At 46.3% G+C, this 19,709-nt stretch overlaps 1 protein-coding gene across 1 annotated transcript in view; it reads right to left on the bottom strand.

Annotated features, from left to right (window-relative positions):
• Nucleotides 1-19,709, bottom strand: part of pou6f2 (POU class 6 homeobox 2) — an 812,705-nt gene that overhangs the window by 224,806 nt on the left and 568,190 nt on the right. The window contains exon 5 of the mRNA XM_068032227.1: nucleotides 9,274-9,461. Coding sequence (XP_067888328.1) covers nucleotides 9,274-9,461 — 188 coding nt within the window. The remainder of the gene's footprint in view (nucleotides 1-9,273; nucleotides 9,462-19,709) is intronic.

The raw sequence follows: 19,709 nt of genomic DNA, 5'->3' as shown, positions 1-19,709 counted from the left end.
CTCAGGGCAGTGTCCTCGGCCCAACCATCTTCAGCTGCTACATCAATGACCTTCCTTCAATCATAAGGTCAGAAGTGGGGAGGTTCGCCGATGATTGCACAATGTTCAGCACCATTCGCGACTCCTCAAATACTGAAGTAGTCCGTGTAGAAATGCAGCAAGACCTGGACAATATCCAGGCTTGGGCTGATAAGTGGCAAGTAACATTTGCGCCACACAAGTGCCAGGCAATGACCATCTCCAACAAGAGAGAATATAACCATCTCCCCTTGACATTCAATGACATTACCATCGCTGAATCCCCCACTATCAACATCCTAGGGGCAACCATTGACCAGAAACTGAACTGGAGTAGCCATATTAATACCGTGGCTACAAGAGCAGGTCAGAGGCTAGGAACCCTGCGGCGAGTAACTCATCTCCTGACTCCCCAAAGCCTGTCCACCATCTATAAGGCAAAAGTCAGGAGTGTGATGGAATGCTCTCCACTTGCCTGGATGGGTGCAGCTCCAACAACACTCAAGAAGCTCGACACCATCCAGAACAAAGCAGCCCGTTTGTTTGGCACACCATCCACAAACATTCACTCCCTCCACCACCGACGCACAGTGGCAACAGTGTGTCCCATCTACAAGATGCACTGCAGCAACGCACCAGGACTCCTTAGACAGCACCTTTCAAACCCGCGACCTCTACCACCTCGAAGGACAGGAGCAACAGATGCATGGGAACACCACCACCTGCAAGTTCCCCTCCAAGTCACACACCATCCTGACTTGGAACTATATCGTCGTTCCTTCACTGTCGCTTAGTCAAAATCCTGGAACTCCCTTCCTAACAACACCGTGGGTGGACCTACCTCACATGGACTGCAGCGGTTCAAGAAGGCAGCTCACCACCACCTTCTCACGGGCAATTAGGGATGGGCAATAAATGCTGGCATAGCCAGTGACGCCCACATCCCTTGAATGAATAAAAAAAAAGAAAAAGAAAAGGTGGTGGCAGGCGGAGGGGGAAAGTTGTGGCCTTTGCATGTGGTTGTCAGATGGGTGAACTGTAGAAGCCTAAGTGAATCTCGCAAAAATGAGGGCAACCCCAGAAGTAATGTGCACCGCTGCTGGTGCCTTGGCCACTCACAATTTTTCTCCTTCTCCACCGCCTTCTCCTCCTTCACCTCTTTCTCTGAATTCCTGAAAAGGCTCTGTGCTCTGCAACATGTTCCTTCTGTAGGCCCAAACCGTGCTGCTCTGTAATGTGTAGGATCGTGGCACACCATGACGATTCTGGAGACCCTGGCGGGTGCATACTGAAGGGCGCCTCCAGATCTGTCCAGATACCTGAATAGCGTCATCAGCGTGCTGATGGTTTGCTCAGTGACACATCTGGTTGTCATATAGCTTTCATTGCATTACTTCTGGGCCTCATTAGTTGGGTATCGTCAGCTACGTTTCACATTCTAAGTGAGTATCCCTTGTCTGCGAGTAGCCAGTCAGCAGGTCTGCTTCCAGGTGTGAGAGATCAGGGAGGGTGGTCTGCAGCAGAACAAAAACATCATGGAAGCTGCCTGAAAATCTTGTGCACACCTGCAGAAATATCCTTGTGTGGTTGCACACCAGTTGCACATTTCTGGAATGGAAGTCTTTGCAGCTGATGAACACTCATGAGTGATCTGTGGAGACCTTAATTGCTACATGCATGCAGTCAGTGGTGCCCTGCACTTGTGGAAAGCCAGCCAGAGCTGCAAACCTGAGCACCTGCTCACTCTGACTGGCACCATTGGTAGCAAAGTTGACATAATTGATTGCCTTGGAAAATAAGCCATCTGTCTTATGCATTTATGGGTGGTCGACTGCAAGATCCTGCAACTGGAAGGAGCTGGAAACAAAGAAGTTGAGGGCGGTTGTAACTTTGGCAGCCACTAGTAAAACAAGGCTACCAGGTCCACTTGGCAGCAGGTCTCCTTCTAGCAGGCTGCAAATGGCTGCCACCACCTTACTTGAAACTTTCAGCTTCCTGAGACATTGATGTTCTGACATGTCCAGGAAGCTGATCCTCTGCCTGTAGACTGTGTTGTGGCTATGGCCTCCAGCAAGCTGCACCTCTCTGATCATCATCTCTCTCCTGAGGAACAGCAGGTCTATGAGGAGCAGGCTTTTGTTGCTCTTGCTGGTTTTGTGGAGGTTGCTGCCATTGGTCCTCCTGCTGGTGCTCTTCCTGCTACTCCTGCTGTTGCTGTTAATGCTGTTGGTCATCTTGGTCCTCATCTGAGGTTCAAATTAAAACATAACAAAAAGCACCCATGCTCCAAAGTGGAGATCAGATGAACAAACCTCTAAAGTTGTGAAAGTAACTTCTCAGCAAAAATACTGTGAACAAAGCCTTTCACACAATTGGGCAACAAAGCAGCTGTGAGCTTTCAGTGCTTATTGGCATATCCCCTCTCATGTCTTCAGCACACTCAATTGCCACTGTGTTCTCACTTTGCTTTCACTAGCAAGCTCAAGGAAACCTGTGAAACCCATACACCCATAGTTAGGTCGCCGAGGCCCAGAAATGGCGCTGTTCCCGTCCATCACATCGGCCGCTGCCCCACCGTGATCACTCAGTGGGCCGCCATTTTGCAGAGTGGAGATGCGTTCCCCCCCCCCCACTCCATCAATCACGTGGGGAGGCGGGCTGGATGCAAGTCACCGGAGCAGGCACTGGCGCCATATTTAAAAGCCTGTCAGCCTGCATTCACTCCTGCCTTAGAGTCATTGTCAGCTTTGTGCTGCTGAAAACATTGCTGGACTGGTTCTTGGACCCTCCAACTGAGGAAGACAGTACAGGATGGCCGAGGCAAGACACAGCATGGCCCCACAGTTCAGTGATGCCTCCCTGCTGATTCTCCTCCAGGCTGCAAGGGAAATGCGACAGGTTCTCTTCCCCAGCGATGGCAAGAAGAAGTCATCTCACCTGACCAAGCAAGGTTGCTGGGGAGGTCAGCGGCCGTGGGGTCACCCAGCAGAACTTGGTGCAGTGCCAAAAGAGGGTCAACGACCTTCTGCATTCAGCTAAGGTGAGTGTTCCAGACCACTTTCCTTTTTGGGGACTGCATGTGACTACACAGGAGGGTGCACGACGTGGGGAAGGTGGCACTACCAGGGCAATAGCAGCGGGGCTAGGATATGACCTCATCCTGACAGATGAATGGCTGCATCTTAGCCACAGGCCATCTTCCTTCATAGGTGACCCCCATTAACTCCCCTGGAAGTGCATGTCAGCCTGAGACATATCAGATATCCCAGTAGGGCTTTGAGGGGCTGTCACTAGCTGAACTGTCATATTGATATCTCTGTGAATTGTTCCTATCTCCATCCTTCCTCTTGTAGGACAAGAGGGCTCACAACAGAAGGGAGACAACCCAGACCCAGACTGGTGGAAGGGTTCCAGATCTGCATCCTCTCACCCCAGCTGAGGAAGAGGCCTCGGAATTGGCAGGTACCCAGGGCGGCCGCGTAACAGCAGACGGAGAGACTACAGTCCCTGCGCAAGAGAGTGAGGATTGGGTTCCATCGACATACACATCACTTCAGGAGACCCATATCACGTATGGCTGGCATGATGAGATCTGCAGCCTAACCCAGACATGTTTGTGTTCTCTCATGCAGGTCAGTGTGCGCAAGAGACTGAAGCTACAGGGGAACAGCCGTCAACTTCTAAAGAGGAGGAACATTCAGAGGATGCACTGTTCCATGACTCTCCTTCATCTTCCACCCAGCGCAGATACTTTCACCTCTGTGGGTAACTGCTTGGCTTTAGAATCAGGGTCACAAGCTGATGAGAGCACCACACATGTGCCCGAGTAGCTGGATGAGGCTGAGACAGCTGAGGCCTCTGACAGTCGAAGGACTGTGGGCGACCAGGCCTATACTGAGCCCCAGGATAATGATGAGCCTCTGGTGTCGACAGCACAGGGCATGCTGGAGTTGCAGAGAGAGGTAAGGCAACATCTGACAGAGATGCCACAGGCCAAGCGCAGCCATGAGCGGACAATGGAGGAGTCCATCCATGACATGAGAGCTGCCATGTCTCAGGCCTGTGAGCGCACTGCTTCCTCCATTGAGAGGTTGGCAACTCTCATGGAGAGCCAGATACTACAAACACGCGCAGACCTGCACACCATCGCCTTAGCCATGAGCTCAACACAGCAGTGGCAAGGCAAGAGAAGGACCAGGCACCTGGAGACATCTCCAGCTCCTCATCCTTCTCTGGTGAACCTGGAGGTTCAAATGAGCCTTGAAAGGGAGGAGGAGGGGCAGCCCTCCAAGTCCAAGTGGATAGCGGCTCCTCAGCCCTCCGCCAGTGAGCCCAGCTCCAGCAGCCGTGACACCTGAGGAGATTCCTGTACCAGTGCAGGGCAACCTCAGGCAACCAGAGGATGCCCGCCAAAGTCATCACAGGCCAAGAGGCAGCCTGCCTCCAGCCTAGCTGCGGTAGCAGGGATCACAATGCGTAGGAGCACTCGCAAATGTATTGAAAACCACCTGGCCATGCTTGGGGATTGACGGGTGTAGGAAATATTGCATGTATTGATTAAAAGTTCTTTTATTCAAATCATGTGTGAAAGCCATTTTCCATTATGTCTTGTAAGCTGCTGATTTCACCCTTCCCTCTTAATGGAATGCCAGTGTGACCACAGCCCTCATTAACGTATGTTCTCCTATGGGCACTAGCGCAGATTGCAGCTGGTCACAAGCCAGGGAACATAAATGGAAGAGGTGACAAACTACAAGCATTGAGGTGAGTCTTTATTTGATTCTCTGTGAGTGGACTTCAGGGTGGCTGGAAGCGGGAGATTATGAGGTTGTCTCTTGCCTCCTTGTCACATCGCTCACTCTGCCTGGCCTCTGGTGCAAGTGCTTCACCATCCAGATCTGCTTGCTCCTCTCCCTCCTCTGCATCCTCCTCATCGGTGGCGGAGTGTCGCTGAGGCATCTCATCGTCATGTAAGGCTTCCTCTCTCTTCAGTGCTAGATTGTGCAGAGCACAGCAGACCACAACGATACACGATACCCTCACTGGGGCATACTGCAGGGCTCCACCAGTTCGATAAAGGCAGCAGAATCTCATCTTCAGCAGCCCAATGACCTGCTCGATGGTCGCTCAAGTGGAGCTGTGTCAAGTGTTGTACTTCTCCTCCATTGCAGTGCGAGGGTTCCCCATAGACGTCAGTAGCCATGTCTTCAATGGGTAGCCCTTGTCCTCAAGAATCCATCCCTGAAGCTGAGCGGGGAAGGGCCTGAAAAACTGTGGCACGTGGGACTGGTGAACTGTATAGGCATTGTGGCTGCTTCCCAGGAAGCGGGCACACACCTGCAGAAAACGTTTTCGGTGATCACAGAGAAGTTGCATGTTGATTGAATGGAAGCCCTTCCTGTTGTTAAGTGCGGCTGGCTGGTCCGTGGGAGCCTTGATGGCCACATGCTTGCAATCTATCACACCTTGCACCTAGGGAAAGCCAGCGATGGCCCCAAACCTGATGGCTCTCTTGGCCTGACTGTCAGGGTCACTCCGGTAGCCACACAGTTGCCGGCCCTCTTGAACAGGACATTGGTCAATTCCTTGATGCAGTGGTGGGCCACTGCCTGGGAGACCCCACACATGTCCCCAGTGAATCCCTGGAAAGATTGAGATGTGTAAACATTTAGTGCCACGATAATCTTCAGGGCCACTAGCATGGGATGACCCCCAATTCCCATAGGTCGCAATTTGTCCTGCAGCAGGGCACATAAGTTGGTGACAGCCTCCCTGGAGAGCTGCAGTCTTCGTTGATAATGCCACTCGGACATTTGGAGGTAGCTGATGCGAGTCTGGTATATTCTCTGGTCTTGATGCTTTCCCGCGGCTGAGAAAATCCAGAACTGATGTCACAATGCCGGATTTCCTAGTGGATGGCACAACGCGATTCTCCATTCCCCCACGCCACCATTCCCGCTTTAAATGGCCACATTAAATTCTGCCCTTAAATTCCAAAAACCAGGTTATTATCGCTGTAAATGAGTAATTAACATACTGAAATTGACAATCAGCCTCTACCAATTGGGTTTGCTTGCGTGCAGACTAACGAGTTGCAGTTAAATGCAGAAGTAGGTGGATTGGAGTCAGCTTCCCAATGTGCCATCAATTTTTGCACTTTTAAAGCTGCACCCACTCCCAAGTTAAAGTTCACCCTGAAATATCTCTGATACATCTCACATTAAAATAGGTCAGCTACATCTGATGGAAGGTGGTGTATCCTATTTTCCTGACAGGACATGTAACTGTGTTTAATTCATAGTATTCAGACAACAGTAAAGGTCCTGACCTTAAGACTCATCCCCAGATCTGCCCTCATGTAAAGAGAACTTTTGGCATCATTACCATTAAATTATCTGATTGCCACAAGTGTGCAGTAGAACCCTTCACTTAACTGTGTTATAATTCAGGAGAAGTTTCTTCCATTTGCAATCTTTTATAAGACTGTGGCAAAGATTTCTTTGAAGTCTCAATGACGTCTCTTACCTCTTTTTGGGAACCTTGGTTTTTATCACGGTCTTTTCCACATTTGCCTTAAACTGGAAGGGTCGGAATTTCAAAGGGCCATGGCGCGGGAGCCAGAGAGGAGGGGATTTGAAAATCATCGTCCCAGAAGTCATCTCCGGAACCCGATACCTCTGGGACAATCCACGATTTTCAATAAATAAAAGCAAAATACTGCAGATGCTGGAAATCTGAAATAAAAACAAGAAATGCTGGAACTGTTCTGATGAAGGGTCACTGACCTGAAACATTAACTCTGCTTCTCTCTCCACAGATGCTGCCAGACCTGCTGAGTATTTCCAGCATTTCTTGTTTTTATTCTGCAATTTTTAATGTCAGGGCGGGGGGAGGGAACAGGGAAGCCGTTTGCCTCCAATTAAGGGCCCATTAAGCTCCTTTAGGAGCTAGTTAATGGTCCAGGGAGGTCAGCACCACAATTACAGTAGGGGATTCCAGTGAACCCAGACAGTCTGGTGCACAGCTGTCGGGTTTCCTGCGGGACAAAGGGACATTTTTTTTTTAATGTTTAAAATTATCGAGAACCCCAGTATCCAGTGCAGGGACATGCGCAGCATCTTTTTTTCGGCCGTTCTACCTCCGTTTCACATAATATATGGTGCTGTCCCTCTGAGGAGCTGCCTGCTCTCCTTGCCAAGGCAGCGGCAGGCCCCATCATGACTGCCGCTTATCTTTGCCTCTGGTGCCAGGCAGGAAGCTCTCACCTCCTGGAGGCACTTGGTGCCAAGTTCGCCTCCTGCCCAATCAGGCCATTAGCATTTAAAAATCGCATTGCTTAAGCGACGCAGTGGAGGCACGCAGTCAGGACCCAAAAATTATCCAGGCGTCAGGTTCCCAATCCCGGATTGAAAATCAAGCTCGATAAATCTGACCACTGATTTCTCTACAACTCAATTAAAACATTCTTCTTTTTGGGGGAGAATTGTCGCTCACACGAACAAGTCTGAGAACTATTAGCCCCAAGGTGAGTCGTGAACAGGATAAATTTGTGTCTGGTCTTTTTTGAATTGTCTTGGAGAATTGAGGGATCAGAAAATGAGTGCAGTACATCCAGCAGAGTTCTGTACCAACATACTGTCTTGGGAGAGTATCTCTTGGGAGAGAATTCTGGGATCTGGAAAGAAATACTACAGATTTGCACTTTCCTCCATTTGACAAGACATTGAGTCCAGCTTTTTAAGCTTCCTATCTGGAGACACCAGCTTTGTACATTGCATGAAAATAATACGGAACAGAACATATGAACAGGAATAGGCCATTCAGCAGCTCAAGCCTGTTCCGCCATTAAATTAGATCATGGCTGATTTATACCTCAACTCCATTTACCCACTTTTTCTCCATATCCCTTGTTATCCTTTACCTAAAAAATCGACTGATCTCCTCTGTCTTGAAAGCTCTGATTGTCCCAGCACCCCAGCCTTTTGGGGGAAAGAGTTCCAACTTCTTACTACTCTCTGTGTGAAAAAGTGTTTTGCATTTCACCGCTAAATGGCTTGGCGCTGATTTTAAAATTATGTTCCCTAACCTAGATTTCCCCACTAGAATAAATAGGTTAATGTAAATATTGGTGTCAAAGTGACTGAAGTCACTACTAAAGGATTAGGGCTGAGAGGCTGATTGACGCCATGATCTGCCACTGTCCAAGCTTCCTGATCATGCACGATATGTCTGCACTAGTGCCTTTCCCAGCATGGGGCACTGCGTGGGCTGTGTCAGAAGCAGCTGAAAGTGATGCGATTGTCATCCTGAGGACCTCCGACTTTCATAGTGAAGACTCCAGTGGTGCTACGGAGCCAAATTTTGCAGCCCACAAGTCTGATAACACAGACTGTTGAAGTTGCTCTGAAGTTTCCAGAATTATCCTTCTCTTGTTTCTTGTCACAAACCAGTAGTCTAGCGTGATGATGAAAAGGAGAGAAACATGGCAGCTTTCCCTTTCATTCAACTGACATGCTGTCAAGACAAAACTGTAAAGGTCCTGATACCTGATCCAGAAAGTTCTTTAGCTGTGCCTTTTTTTTTGATTTGCTGCACAAATAAGTCCTTTATCGAGTATCTGCCCATACAGAAAATCAAATGTATGTCTTCTGGATGAAAAGCCCACTTGTCTGAGCAGACTATGTGCCAGTGTAAATTAGCCAACATGTTGAACTTCGCCGCAATTTAACACAACTAGAGTTTTATTCCCTGACCAATGTAACTGTTGAATGTCAATGTGTTACATGCGTTCACTCGAGAATGTGCCCCACCTGTTAGCTTGCATTTGTCAGAAACCATTGTGATGTTGCCATTACAGGCCATGACTCAATGCCCTGATGAGCTAATTCAACAGAAAATGTTCGTTCACCCTACATCCTGATCTGTCTCTATGGAACTCCACATAAATTCAGTGTGGTATTCTCACTTCCTTGCAATGTGCCAGGATCAAAATCTGTCTCAAGAAATACAAACCACTAACTGACACAATTTTTCTTGAGCTGAAGTAATGTTTTCACTTAACACAGTCTCTGGTTCAGGAATTGAAGTGACTCTGATCTGATGTTTGAGATCGATGAGGTTCTGTTAGAGAAATCTGAATTCACCTAAAACTCTCAGTGAAGCCCAGTTCAAGCAGATTCCAACACAGCCAGTAGGGAGCAACAACATCATTTACAGGGCACACTTCTTTTACACAGTTGGATTAAATTGTCGTACCTGAAGGGGATTGGCTGCAGTCAGTGTTGACTGGAGGCCTTGCCCTGGGGACTGACTTTGTTTCTGAGGGGATGATGCCTGCTGACTGGGCAGCTGTTGGTTCTGTTGGTGCTGTTGCTGTCCTTGTTGTTGTTGTAGCTGCTGAAGATGTTGAAGTTGCTGTATTTGAGAATTCAGGGATGAGGTAGCTGTGGTAGATAAAGACAGTTGTGATAAATGTAATGTTGAACATGCACAGAATAAGCTTAAGCCATCATAAATAATTATTTTAGCCAACTCTGTTTTTCTTCCACCAGTTTTCTCTCATTCGTTCCTGAAACTGTTGACTGTTTCTTTTGGACTACATGTATCCTTGTTATCGTATATTAGTCTATTTGTTATTGTATAAAATATATATACAGCTTCATGGACACTGACAACATTTCATTATCCTACCCATATGTTCATTATTTTCATGTCAATTTTGACACTGACCATCATCAGACAAAATGATCAGCAGTAGGATCCCCCGGCTGATTTTACCATCTCTATTCCATGAGCACTGAGGCCAACTTTGGCGCCTACCACAACCCTGGCTGAGATCAACTATGTCAGGGCAGATTTCGTGATAAAAACGGAAAATGCTGGAAATACTCAGCAGGTCTGGAAATGTGTGTTGTGAGAGAAACAGAGTTAACGTTCAGGTCAATGACCTTTCATCAGACTGATGCCAGCCCTGCTGAGCATTTACAGCATTTTCTGTTTTTATTTCAAATTTCCAGGATCTGCAGTATTTACGCAATATAGGTTTTTGTCTTGTACTTCATGGACTGGAGGTCAATTTTTGAGGGGGTGGAGATAACGGTCTTTCAGTGCCAAATGCCAATTTCCGGTTCAAAATTTGGTAATAAACAAAGGAACAATAACAGGAATAGACTAATATGCAATAAAAGGATATATTAATATATACAATAACAAATAGACTAATATACAATAACAGGGATACATGAATGTACAATGACAGGGATAGGCTAATATTCCAAAAAACATACAAATATACAATAAAAAGGGAAATACTAATTTACAATAGAGATACTCTAATATACAATAATAGGGATATACTAATATAGCTACCATTTTCCTTAAATGAAATTTTAGAAAATTAAGAAATTGTTAGAAGTAGCTTGCATTTATATGTCTCCACCACTCACACCATCCGTGCTTATCCCAGATAGCTGCCTATATTGTGTAAATGCCTGTAAGCCTGTAACCATTTATCATTATGATAGACGCCAATTACAAAGGTTCCACTTAAACTTTATTAACCACACCGACTACTTAGGCAGTTCAAGCAGCTGTTTGCAACTTGTAATTACCTGTCATTAAGTTACAACTGGTTGCAAGCAGGACTTTTGTTTTGAATATTCTTCAATTAATTTTTTCTCTGAAAAAAATGCTTCTTGATGTTTAACAAGAGAAAATTACTTTAAAAAGGCTTCTATAACTCCTGTCACTACCTCAAGCCCATCTGGATGGCTTGCTGAGCTTCTCACCTTCTAGCTCAGATTTAAAATTAAATATTCAATACTCTGAGGGCATGTTTGAAAAATAATCTAAATTGAGCAACATGGTTTGATTATGCTACTGTCTGCTGCTTTTGTTAATTTTTAACGAGTTTTCCTAAATTTAATGTTGGTATTTGGGGAAGCAGTTCTGGCCTAAATTTGGCCTAACCATCAGCCTCAAGAAAACGAACATCATGGGACAGGACGTTAGAAATGCTCCATCCATCAATATCGGCGACCACGCTCTGGAAGTGGTTCAGGAGTTCACCTACCTGGACTCAACTATCACCAGTAACCTGTCTCTAGATGCAGAAATCAACAAGCGGTTGGGAAAGGCTTCCACTGCTATGTCCAGACTGGCCAAGAGAGTGTGGGAAAATGGCGCACTGACACGGAACACAAAAGTCCGAGTGTATCAAGCCTGTGTCCTCAGTACCTTGCTCTATGGCAGCGAGGCCTGGACAACGTATGTCAGCCAAGAGTGACGACTCAATTCATTCCATCTTCGCTGCCTCCGGAGAATACTTGGCATCAGGTGGCAGGACCGTATCTCCAACACAGAAGTCCTCCAGGCGGCCAACATCCCCAGCATATACACACTACTGAGTCAGCGGCGCTTGAGATGGCTTGGCCATGTGAGCCGCATGGAAGATGGCAGGATCCCCAAAGACACATTGTACAGCGTGCTCGCCACTGGTATCAGACCCACCGACCGTCCATGTCTCCGCTTTAAAGACGTCTGCAAACGCGACATGAAGTCCTGTGACATTGATCACAAGTCGTGGGAGTCAGTTGCCAGCGATCGCCAGAACTGGCAGGCAGCCATAAAGGCGGGGCTAAAGTGTGGCGAGTCGAAGAGACTTAGCAGTTGGCAGGAAAAAAGACAGAAGCGCAATGGGAGAGCCAACTGTGTAACAGCCCCGACAAACAAATTTTTCTGCAGCACCCGTGGAAGAGTCTGCCACTCTAGAATTGGCCTTTATAGCCACTCCAGGCGCTGCTCCACAAACCACTGACCACCTCCAGGCGCTTTACCATTGTCTCTCGAGACAAGGAGGCCAAAGAAGAAGAGTTCTGTCTTCATTTCAACTGCTATACCAGCCATTGCATATAGAGGGCAAATTGTGTTCACATAAGTGCTTCCACAATAAATGATGGGGACTGCACTTCCTATCAGGCTCTCAGCACATTCCAAATACTTCACCAGCAATTAATTACTTTTTAAGTGTAGTCACTGTTGTTTTGTAAAGAACCGGAGCAGCCAATTTGCACCAATCTACCATACCTCCTGTTGACAACTTTTCCCATTTTAAATTCCTATGCCCACATTTATGAGGGAAACTACCTATGGAAACTTGTTGGGCTGTAATTACACCCTCCTGCAAATTGTGGTGTTGTAATGTCTTGATCATGCGTCTCCCAGTGTGGTCCCACAAACATCAATGAGATAAATGACCAGGTAATTTTTGTAGTGCTTGTTACTGCACTTTTGAAAACATTATGGTTATATTATCAGTTGTTTGATTTGATATGATAATTTATAATAAAATAGCAACACTTTCAGCAATCTGGCAGCAGAGAAGTAGAGTTATTTGGAACATAGTATCAGTGTAGTGCAGACTGAGGTGCTGGGAGGCACAAAACAAGGCAGCACCACAACTTGAAGGAGGGTGTAATTACAGTGTCACAAGTTCATATCGGCAATTCCATTATAAAGTTAGGCATAGGAATTTAAAATAGAACATCAGGAAGTAAGGTAGACAGAAAGTGTGCAGAGATGTAAAATTTTGACATATTACTACTCAATGTAGATTAAATATGACCGCTTATCCTAGTCTCAATTTACTTCAAAATGGTTTTACCTTTGTAATTCCTTAACTACATAACATACCTGTATAAGATTACTATAATATCTACTGAAAAGCTCAGGTTTCTCCAATTTTTCTTCATACTTCAGACTCTCACACTAGCTATTGGCCTTGTGACTCTTCTCAGCACTGCCTCCATGTCTCGAATTCCTCCCTTGGGCTCAATTTTACCGGCCCCTCGATACCGCAAGTCACAGCGCTGGGGCCAGTAAAATGATGCGGGGAGAGGCCCACCTCAACCTGTGATGTAGAGAAGGGCCCACTGCATATTACCGGCAGTGGCGGGACCTTGGTGCAGCCCCCCCTGCTGCACGGCGGCAGCACCACAATTAGCATATGGTAAACAGTAAAGGCCTGCTACCCAACCCGAACCCGACGGCACCCGGCAACATGTCAGGTTCGAGTCGAGTCAGGTCACACTTCCGGGTCCAGCATTCGGGCTCGGGTCGGGTTGGGCCGGATCGGACATGCCCTATCACCACCTCAGGTAAGTGACTTTATAATGTTAATTTACTTTTTGGACTTTAAAGGTGGTTTTGCTACAGTTATTTTAAGCTTGTGCAGAGAAGAAACAAAGTGAAAAACGGAAGGTAAGTTAACTGATGGTCGGGTCGGGTCATGACGGGAGCAGGAAAAATGGACAGACTGGGGCCGGGTCAGGTTTGTGGACGGATGGGGTTCTGTCGGGCTCGGGTCGGGTCTCATTTGCAGACCCGAGCAGGCCTTTAGTAAATGGTACTTACCTTTCCTGATTATGCAGCCCATCACCTCTCCATTGACACTTCCTGATTTTTCGATGAGCCGGTGGCTGACACGTGCCGTCCCGTTCACGATTGGAAAAGCTGGCGAGTCCACAGAGGCAGAAAGTTTTGTGGCAGAAGGTAAGTTTCTTTTCGGGGGTCTCACGCTGCATAGCTAAAGGGAGGAGGGAGGGGGACATTACAGGGGTCTCGCTCTGCATTCTTGAAGGAATGAGGGAGCGAGGCATTACAGGGGTCTCACTCTACATTCTTAAAGGGAGGAGGGAGGGGTTACACAGGGGTCTCACTCTGCATTCTTAAAGGGAGGAGGGAGGGGTTACACAGGGGTCTCACTCTGCATTCTTAAACGGAAGGGGTCTGGGATTACTGGTGGGAAAGCTCTGCTGGCATGAAGGGAGGTACTGTATACCATCCCTCTGTAAACAGTGTAAGCTCTGTGTTTGTGTTTGTGAGGGAGCAATGGCACACTAGGCATCCTGTGTGTGGGGAGGGTGCCAGAAAGGGCAGGAGGATTAAGGTGTTATGGATGGTGGGGGCAATCGATTCAGCTGGTAGGATCTTGATGTGGTCTTGCTGTGCCACTCTTAGTGTTGGCCAAGATGGGCAATGCCATGGCACGCCACATAGTTGATCCAGGAAAGCAGCTGATGTAGCCGTCAACACCAATCCATGCCCTGTTAGGAACCTTCGAATACTTGAAGGGTTCAACTTTATTCATCACATGGAAATAGGTATGGCTCATCCTACATTGAGTGATCCTCTGCTCGTGAGGATCCGTATGCGCCAGAGGCAATACCAACAGGCAGGTGCAATCCACGTAGAGGCCCTCGGTCGTGAGCAGCAGCCCCCAAGGGGAGCCTACCATTACGATTGCCGTGCATCTACAGGCCCTACATGACACGTCATCAAATGTCAGAGCACCAGTGTCAGAGGAGATTGTGCATATAGAGAGGGTGGTGACACGTCTCTGTGCCCTGCTCAAGGATGACCTGCAGCCCAGGGGGTTTGGTGGACATCCCATTCCTTTGTTCCTCATAGTTGCAGCAGTTCTCAAGCCTAACGCCTCTGCACCTTTTTAGGGGCCTACCAGAGACCTCTGTGGGATCACACAGTCAGCAGTGCACCGCTGCATCAGGGCGGTCACCAATGCCCTGCACCAGAGGGCCAGTGAGGATGTCCGCTTCAGGACGGACTCTCACAGCCAGGCCCAGAAAGCCATTGATTCTGGCACCATTGCCGGAGAACCATAGGTTGTAATGTTCATAAACTGCACGCATGTGGCCATCAGGCCTCCAGCCAGGCTACCAGCTACAGACGTCACCATTAAAGGAAGCCTCTAAATCTAGGTGAAACTGGAATGTGAACACTGCGGCTGCTTGCAGCGAATGTGTGACCGCTTCTCAGGCAGCTGCCATGATACCTGAGTCTTGCACCAGTCCCGGCTGCCACCGCTGTTCACTGAACTGGCTCAGATGGAGGGGTGGCTTCTTGGAGATAAGAGCTATCCTTTGCAGACATGGCTCCCGACACCAGTGAAGGACCCCACGACTGCTGCAGAGGAGAGATACAACATCAGCCACTGAGCTACATGAGCCACCATTGAGCAGGAGATCGGCATGCTGAAAGAGTGCCTCCAATGCCTGTATGGACAGGGTGATGTCCTGTACTACGGGCCGAAAAGGCCATCTCCTTTCTTTGCTGCTCTGCACAACTATGCACCCAATAGGGGCCAGGCCTGGCATGATGAGGAGAGACGTCAGCTGGCTTCCTCCTTGAACTATGAGGACGCTGAGAACCGACAACGTGAAAGATGCATGGGAGGGCAGATGGCACCCAGGATCTGCACACAGGGCTAGCAGTGAGCTAGGGATGTACGGCATTGGCTTATCAGACAAAGGCTGTCTGCTCCACAGAAACCGACATGAGCTCTACAAGGCACACATCACCCTCACTCACCTGCTGTGCACCAGTCTACATCTTCAGCATCCCTGTGCAAACCATTAGAGGCAGTAGCTGACTGAGCCAATGCCCATGTCACTGCATCCGTGGAGACGCTCATGAGTAATGGTGGCATGGCAATGATGTTAATGCTTACATTGGCTCTCCTGAAGGGCCAATAGTGCAAAGGGATGTGACATTGGTGCTACATGCTGGCACACATCATTCGCAAAGAGAAAAGGACACACATCTTAGTGAGGAACATTTAGCGAAAGACATATTTACATTGCTGTGACACCCGTGCATTCCCATTTGTGTCAGTGTGCTCTTTGTACACCTCTGTAATACCTTTTATGGTCTATTTAAGTCTCACGTCCTGGAACGTGCAAATTTACGATTATTCACCTAGGTGCAGCATGCCTACAAGAAGGAATGTTACACTTGAGTGGGAGAAAAGGATCGCAACTTCACAGAACACTGGGACACAGCAGGGTAAGTATGTGGTTACAAAGTGGAAAGTGCTGGGGTCATTCAGCAGGTCAGGCAGCATCTGTGGAGAGAGAAGTAGAGTTAACGTTCAAGTCTGTGAACTTGGACAAGTTAACTCTGCTTCTCTCTCCACAGATGCTGGCTGATCTGCTGGATTTCTGCAGTACTTTCTGCTTTGCTGCCAGATTGACAGCGGCCCCACTCTTCAGCAGTCAGGTAAGTATTTTTTGACAGCTGTCAGGAAGCAGGTGCTGGGGTGCTTAAAATAGGGCCCCAGCACCAGCTGTTCAGCTGTCAAAAACTCTCGCTGCGCCGAATGTCCTGCCTCTCCCCACATAATATTGGGGAGGGGGGGATGCAGTGGCATGCAACCACTATGGAAATGAGCCCATGCGATTAACAGCGTGGGAGCTCGGCAGTGGCCAGTTAATGCGGGCATGCCGCTGAGTACAAAGGGTGCCACCGCGGAGCGCGGTTGCCCAATAAAATTCAGCCGCTTGTGTCTCAACTACCAGAACTGGGTGCAGTAATCAAGGGTTGACCAAAGCACTGTACAGTTTGACCACACTTCCTCTGACGTACATTCTACAGCCTGGATTTTGCTGTCAACGACAAAGTAATGCCACGCACCACTAACCTCGAAGAAAACTACCCACAAAGATCTATCAAGCTCTGTGATTTGGATTTCACCTTTCCTGACGTTAATTTCATTCTGGCACCAGCTAGAGGCGATGTCACCAAGCAGGCTAGGTAGCCAATAGCATTCAAGAATTCTCACAGACAGCAAAGTAGGAAGTAACAAGCAGGTTTTATCATTAATTTTTTCAATTTTACAGAAAGCAAAATAAAGACTGTGACTTACACATGAAATTAAGGTAGAAGCTGAAAAATCATAAAGAAACCTTATAAGTTTTTTTAAATCTATGGAATATTTATCATTGAATGGAGAAATTTTACTTTCCACAAATATAAAATTAGTTTCTCAGGGCCAGAGAGGCTGTTCAGAAGTAATTATGACATGGTACATCATTGAAAATCCAGTTACAACTCATTCAACAAAGTGTAACTTTTTCAAGGATTTTTACATTGAGAATGATAGATTAAAAAGGTAAAGTTCCTGTCAATTCAGTGATTTCTAATTAATTTCCAGCTGTGAGGAATCCAACAGCACATCCGGTGGAGGAGTGAGGAATCATTGACAGCAACTTCTAAATTTCTGCATTTAACTGCACATGTGCGAGCACTAGAAGTTGCTGGCAGTTTCACGAAGCATTGACAGCAAACACTGACAATTTCACTGTCATTAAAATTGCAAAATCCAAGCCAAGTATTTTGGCTACATAATTCCACTCTATTCGGCTTGCTTGATTACTGCTTTGCATTGGTTGGATATAATGAGCTTGAGTCTACTAAGACCCCTAGGTCTCTTTCAGCTTCACCTTCAGCTATCTCAGCACCGCACATGGCATATGTGTGTTGCTTATTTTTCCTTCCTATGTGCAGTACTTTGCACCAATCTGCATTAATTTCATCATCTGCTCACCTTGCTTTTTTTTCCAACTCATTTCTGAGATGCTTCCTTTGATTGCATTGATTGCCACAGTTTGGTATCATCAGCAAATTTGACCACTTTACAGTGAGTTTCTAAGTTTAGACCATGCATGGAAATGAGAAACAGTACAGCCTTAACACCAAGCCTAGAGGTTGTTCTATTCCAGAAAGCTTGTGTTGAAGGATGATACTGGAGCTAATCTTTAGTCAATCTTATATTTATTTTACAGAGTAAAAAGATTACAAACATGTAGCTTCTTATTTAAACCTCCAGTCAGCTTCAGTAAATGTCTCCTTATATATTATATAATCTATTATTAAGGAAGTCTTAACAATGCACTTAGAAAAGCACAGTATGATTAGAACAAGTCAACAAGGTTTTACTAAAGGGAAATCCTGTTTGACAAATTTATTACAGCTTTTTGAGTAACTAGTAGGGTAGATAAAGGGGAACCAGTAGATGTAGTATACCTGGATTTCTAAAAGGCATTCAATAAGATGCCACACAAAAGGTTAATAGGTAAGATAAGGGCTCACTGAGTTGGGGATAATACATTAACATGAATAGAGGATTGGTTAATAGACAGGAAGCAACAGGTTTGCATAAACAGGGCATTTTCAAGTTGGCAGGCAGTAAATAGTGGAGTGACGCAAGGATCAGTGCTGGGGCCTCAGCTATTTATAATCTATATTAATGACTTAGATTAAGAGACCGAGAGTAATGTATCTAAATTTGCTGATGATACAAAGGTAGGTGGAAAGGTGAGTTGTGGGGAGGATACAGAGAGGCTGCAAAGAGATAGAGACAGGTTAAGTGAGTGCGAAACAAGATGGCAGATGGAGTATAATGTAGGGAACTGTGAAGTTATTCTCTTTGGTCATAAGAATAGAAAAGCAGAATACTTTTAAAAGGTGTGAAACTTGTAAGTGTTGATGTTCAAAGAAATTTGGGTGTGCTTGTACAAGGAATGCAGAAAGTTAGCATGCAGGTACAGCAAGCAATAAGGGAAACAAATGGCACAATGGCCTTTATTGCAAGGGGATTGGAGTACGGGAATAAGGAAGTATTGCTACAATTGTACAGAGTTTTAGTCAGACCACATCTGGAGTACTATGTGCAGTTTTGGTCTCCACATTTAAGAAAGGATATACTTGCATTGGAGGCGGTACAGTTGAGGTTCACTAAATTGGTCCCAGGGATGAGGGGAATGTCCTATGATGAGAGGCTGAGTAAATTGGGCCCATATTCTCTGGAGTTTAGAAGAATGAGGGTGATCTGATTGAAACATACAAGATTCTGAAGAGTAGGGTAGATACGGAGAGATTGTTTCCACTGGCCGAGGAATCTAAAACACAGGGGCGCAGTCTCAGGATAAGCGGCCTTTCAATTAGGACTGAGATGATGAGAAATTACTTCACCCAAAGGGTTGTGAATTTTTGGAATTCTGTACCCCAGAGGGTTGTGAGTGCTCCATCGTCAAATACATTTAAGGCTGGGATAGGCAGATTTTTGGTCTCTCAGGGAATCAAGGGATAAGACGAGCGGACGGGAAAGTAGAGCTGAAGCCTAAAATCAGCCATGATCGTATTGAATGGCAGAACAGGCTCGATGGGCCTTATGGCCTACTCCTGCTCCTAGTTCTTGTCTTCCTGTATCTGTGCTCAAGTAAGACCTCAATTAACACCCTCCACCTGCATATAATTAAACACAGCTGATATAAAATTAAGATTCCCTTCTTTCTCTTTAAATAAAATGTAAGAGTTTAACATGCACAAACAAAATTTCAAAGCAAATCAAAATAAATTCCATATTCTGTACAAAGCATTACATTACGAGACATCTCTCCTCTAGGCCCCCTAACAATTTCTTTGTACAAAAATTTTTTTTTGCATCTACGCATTTAATTTTGGAGATCTCCTTTCTCTCCAGCATCTGTTTCAATCCAGCAAGGTCAATCTGTAAACTTTTCTCACTCACACTTTTTGTAGAGTGTACATTATCCCCTAAGGAATAATTCTCTATATAATATTCAGTGGGTATCCTATTTTCAGTATGCCCCTTGTGCAGAATCTCACCTAAAATATTTGACAAATATCCACTGCCTCCACAAGAGCCAGTGTTTCCACAGCTAATGTATTTTTAACAACCCTTTTTCATTTTCTTAGCTTCCTGAGCTAAAAGACAAAATTTCCCATTTTCACCCATCGGAAATATAATGAAACCAGCTGCACTCGAATATCCTTCAGGAAGATTAGCATGTGAAGCATCATTAAAAATGATATGT

Source organism: Heterodontus francisci, chromosome 5 (assembly GCF_036365525.1).
Source record: "Heterodontus francisci isolate sHetFra1 chromosome 5, sHetFra1.hap1, whole genome shotgun sequence".
Classification (NCBI taxonomy): domain Eukaryota; kingdom Metazoa; phylum Chordata; class Chondrichthyes; order Heterodontiformes; family Heterodontidae; genus Heterodontus; species Heterodontus francisci.
This window is presented reverse-complemented; position numbering and strand designations above follow the sequence as displayed.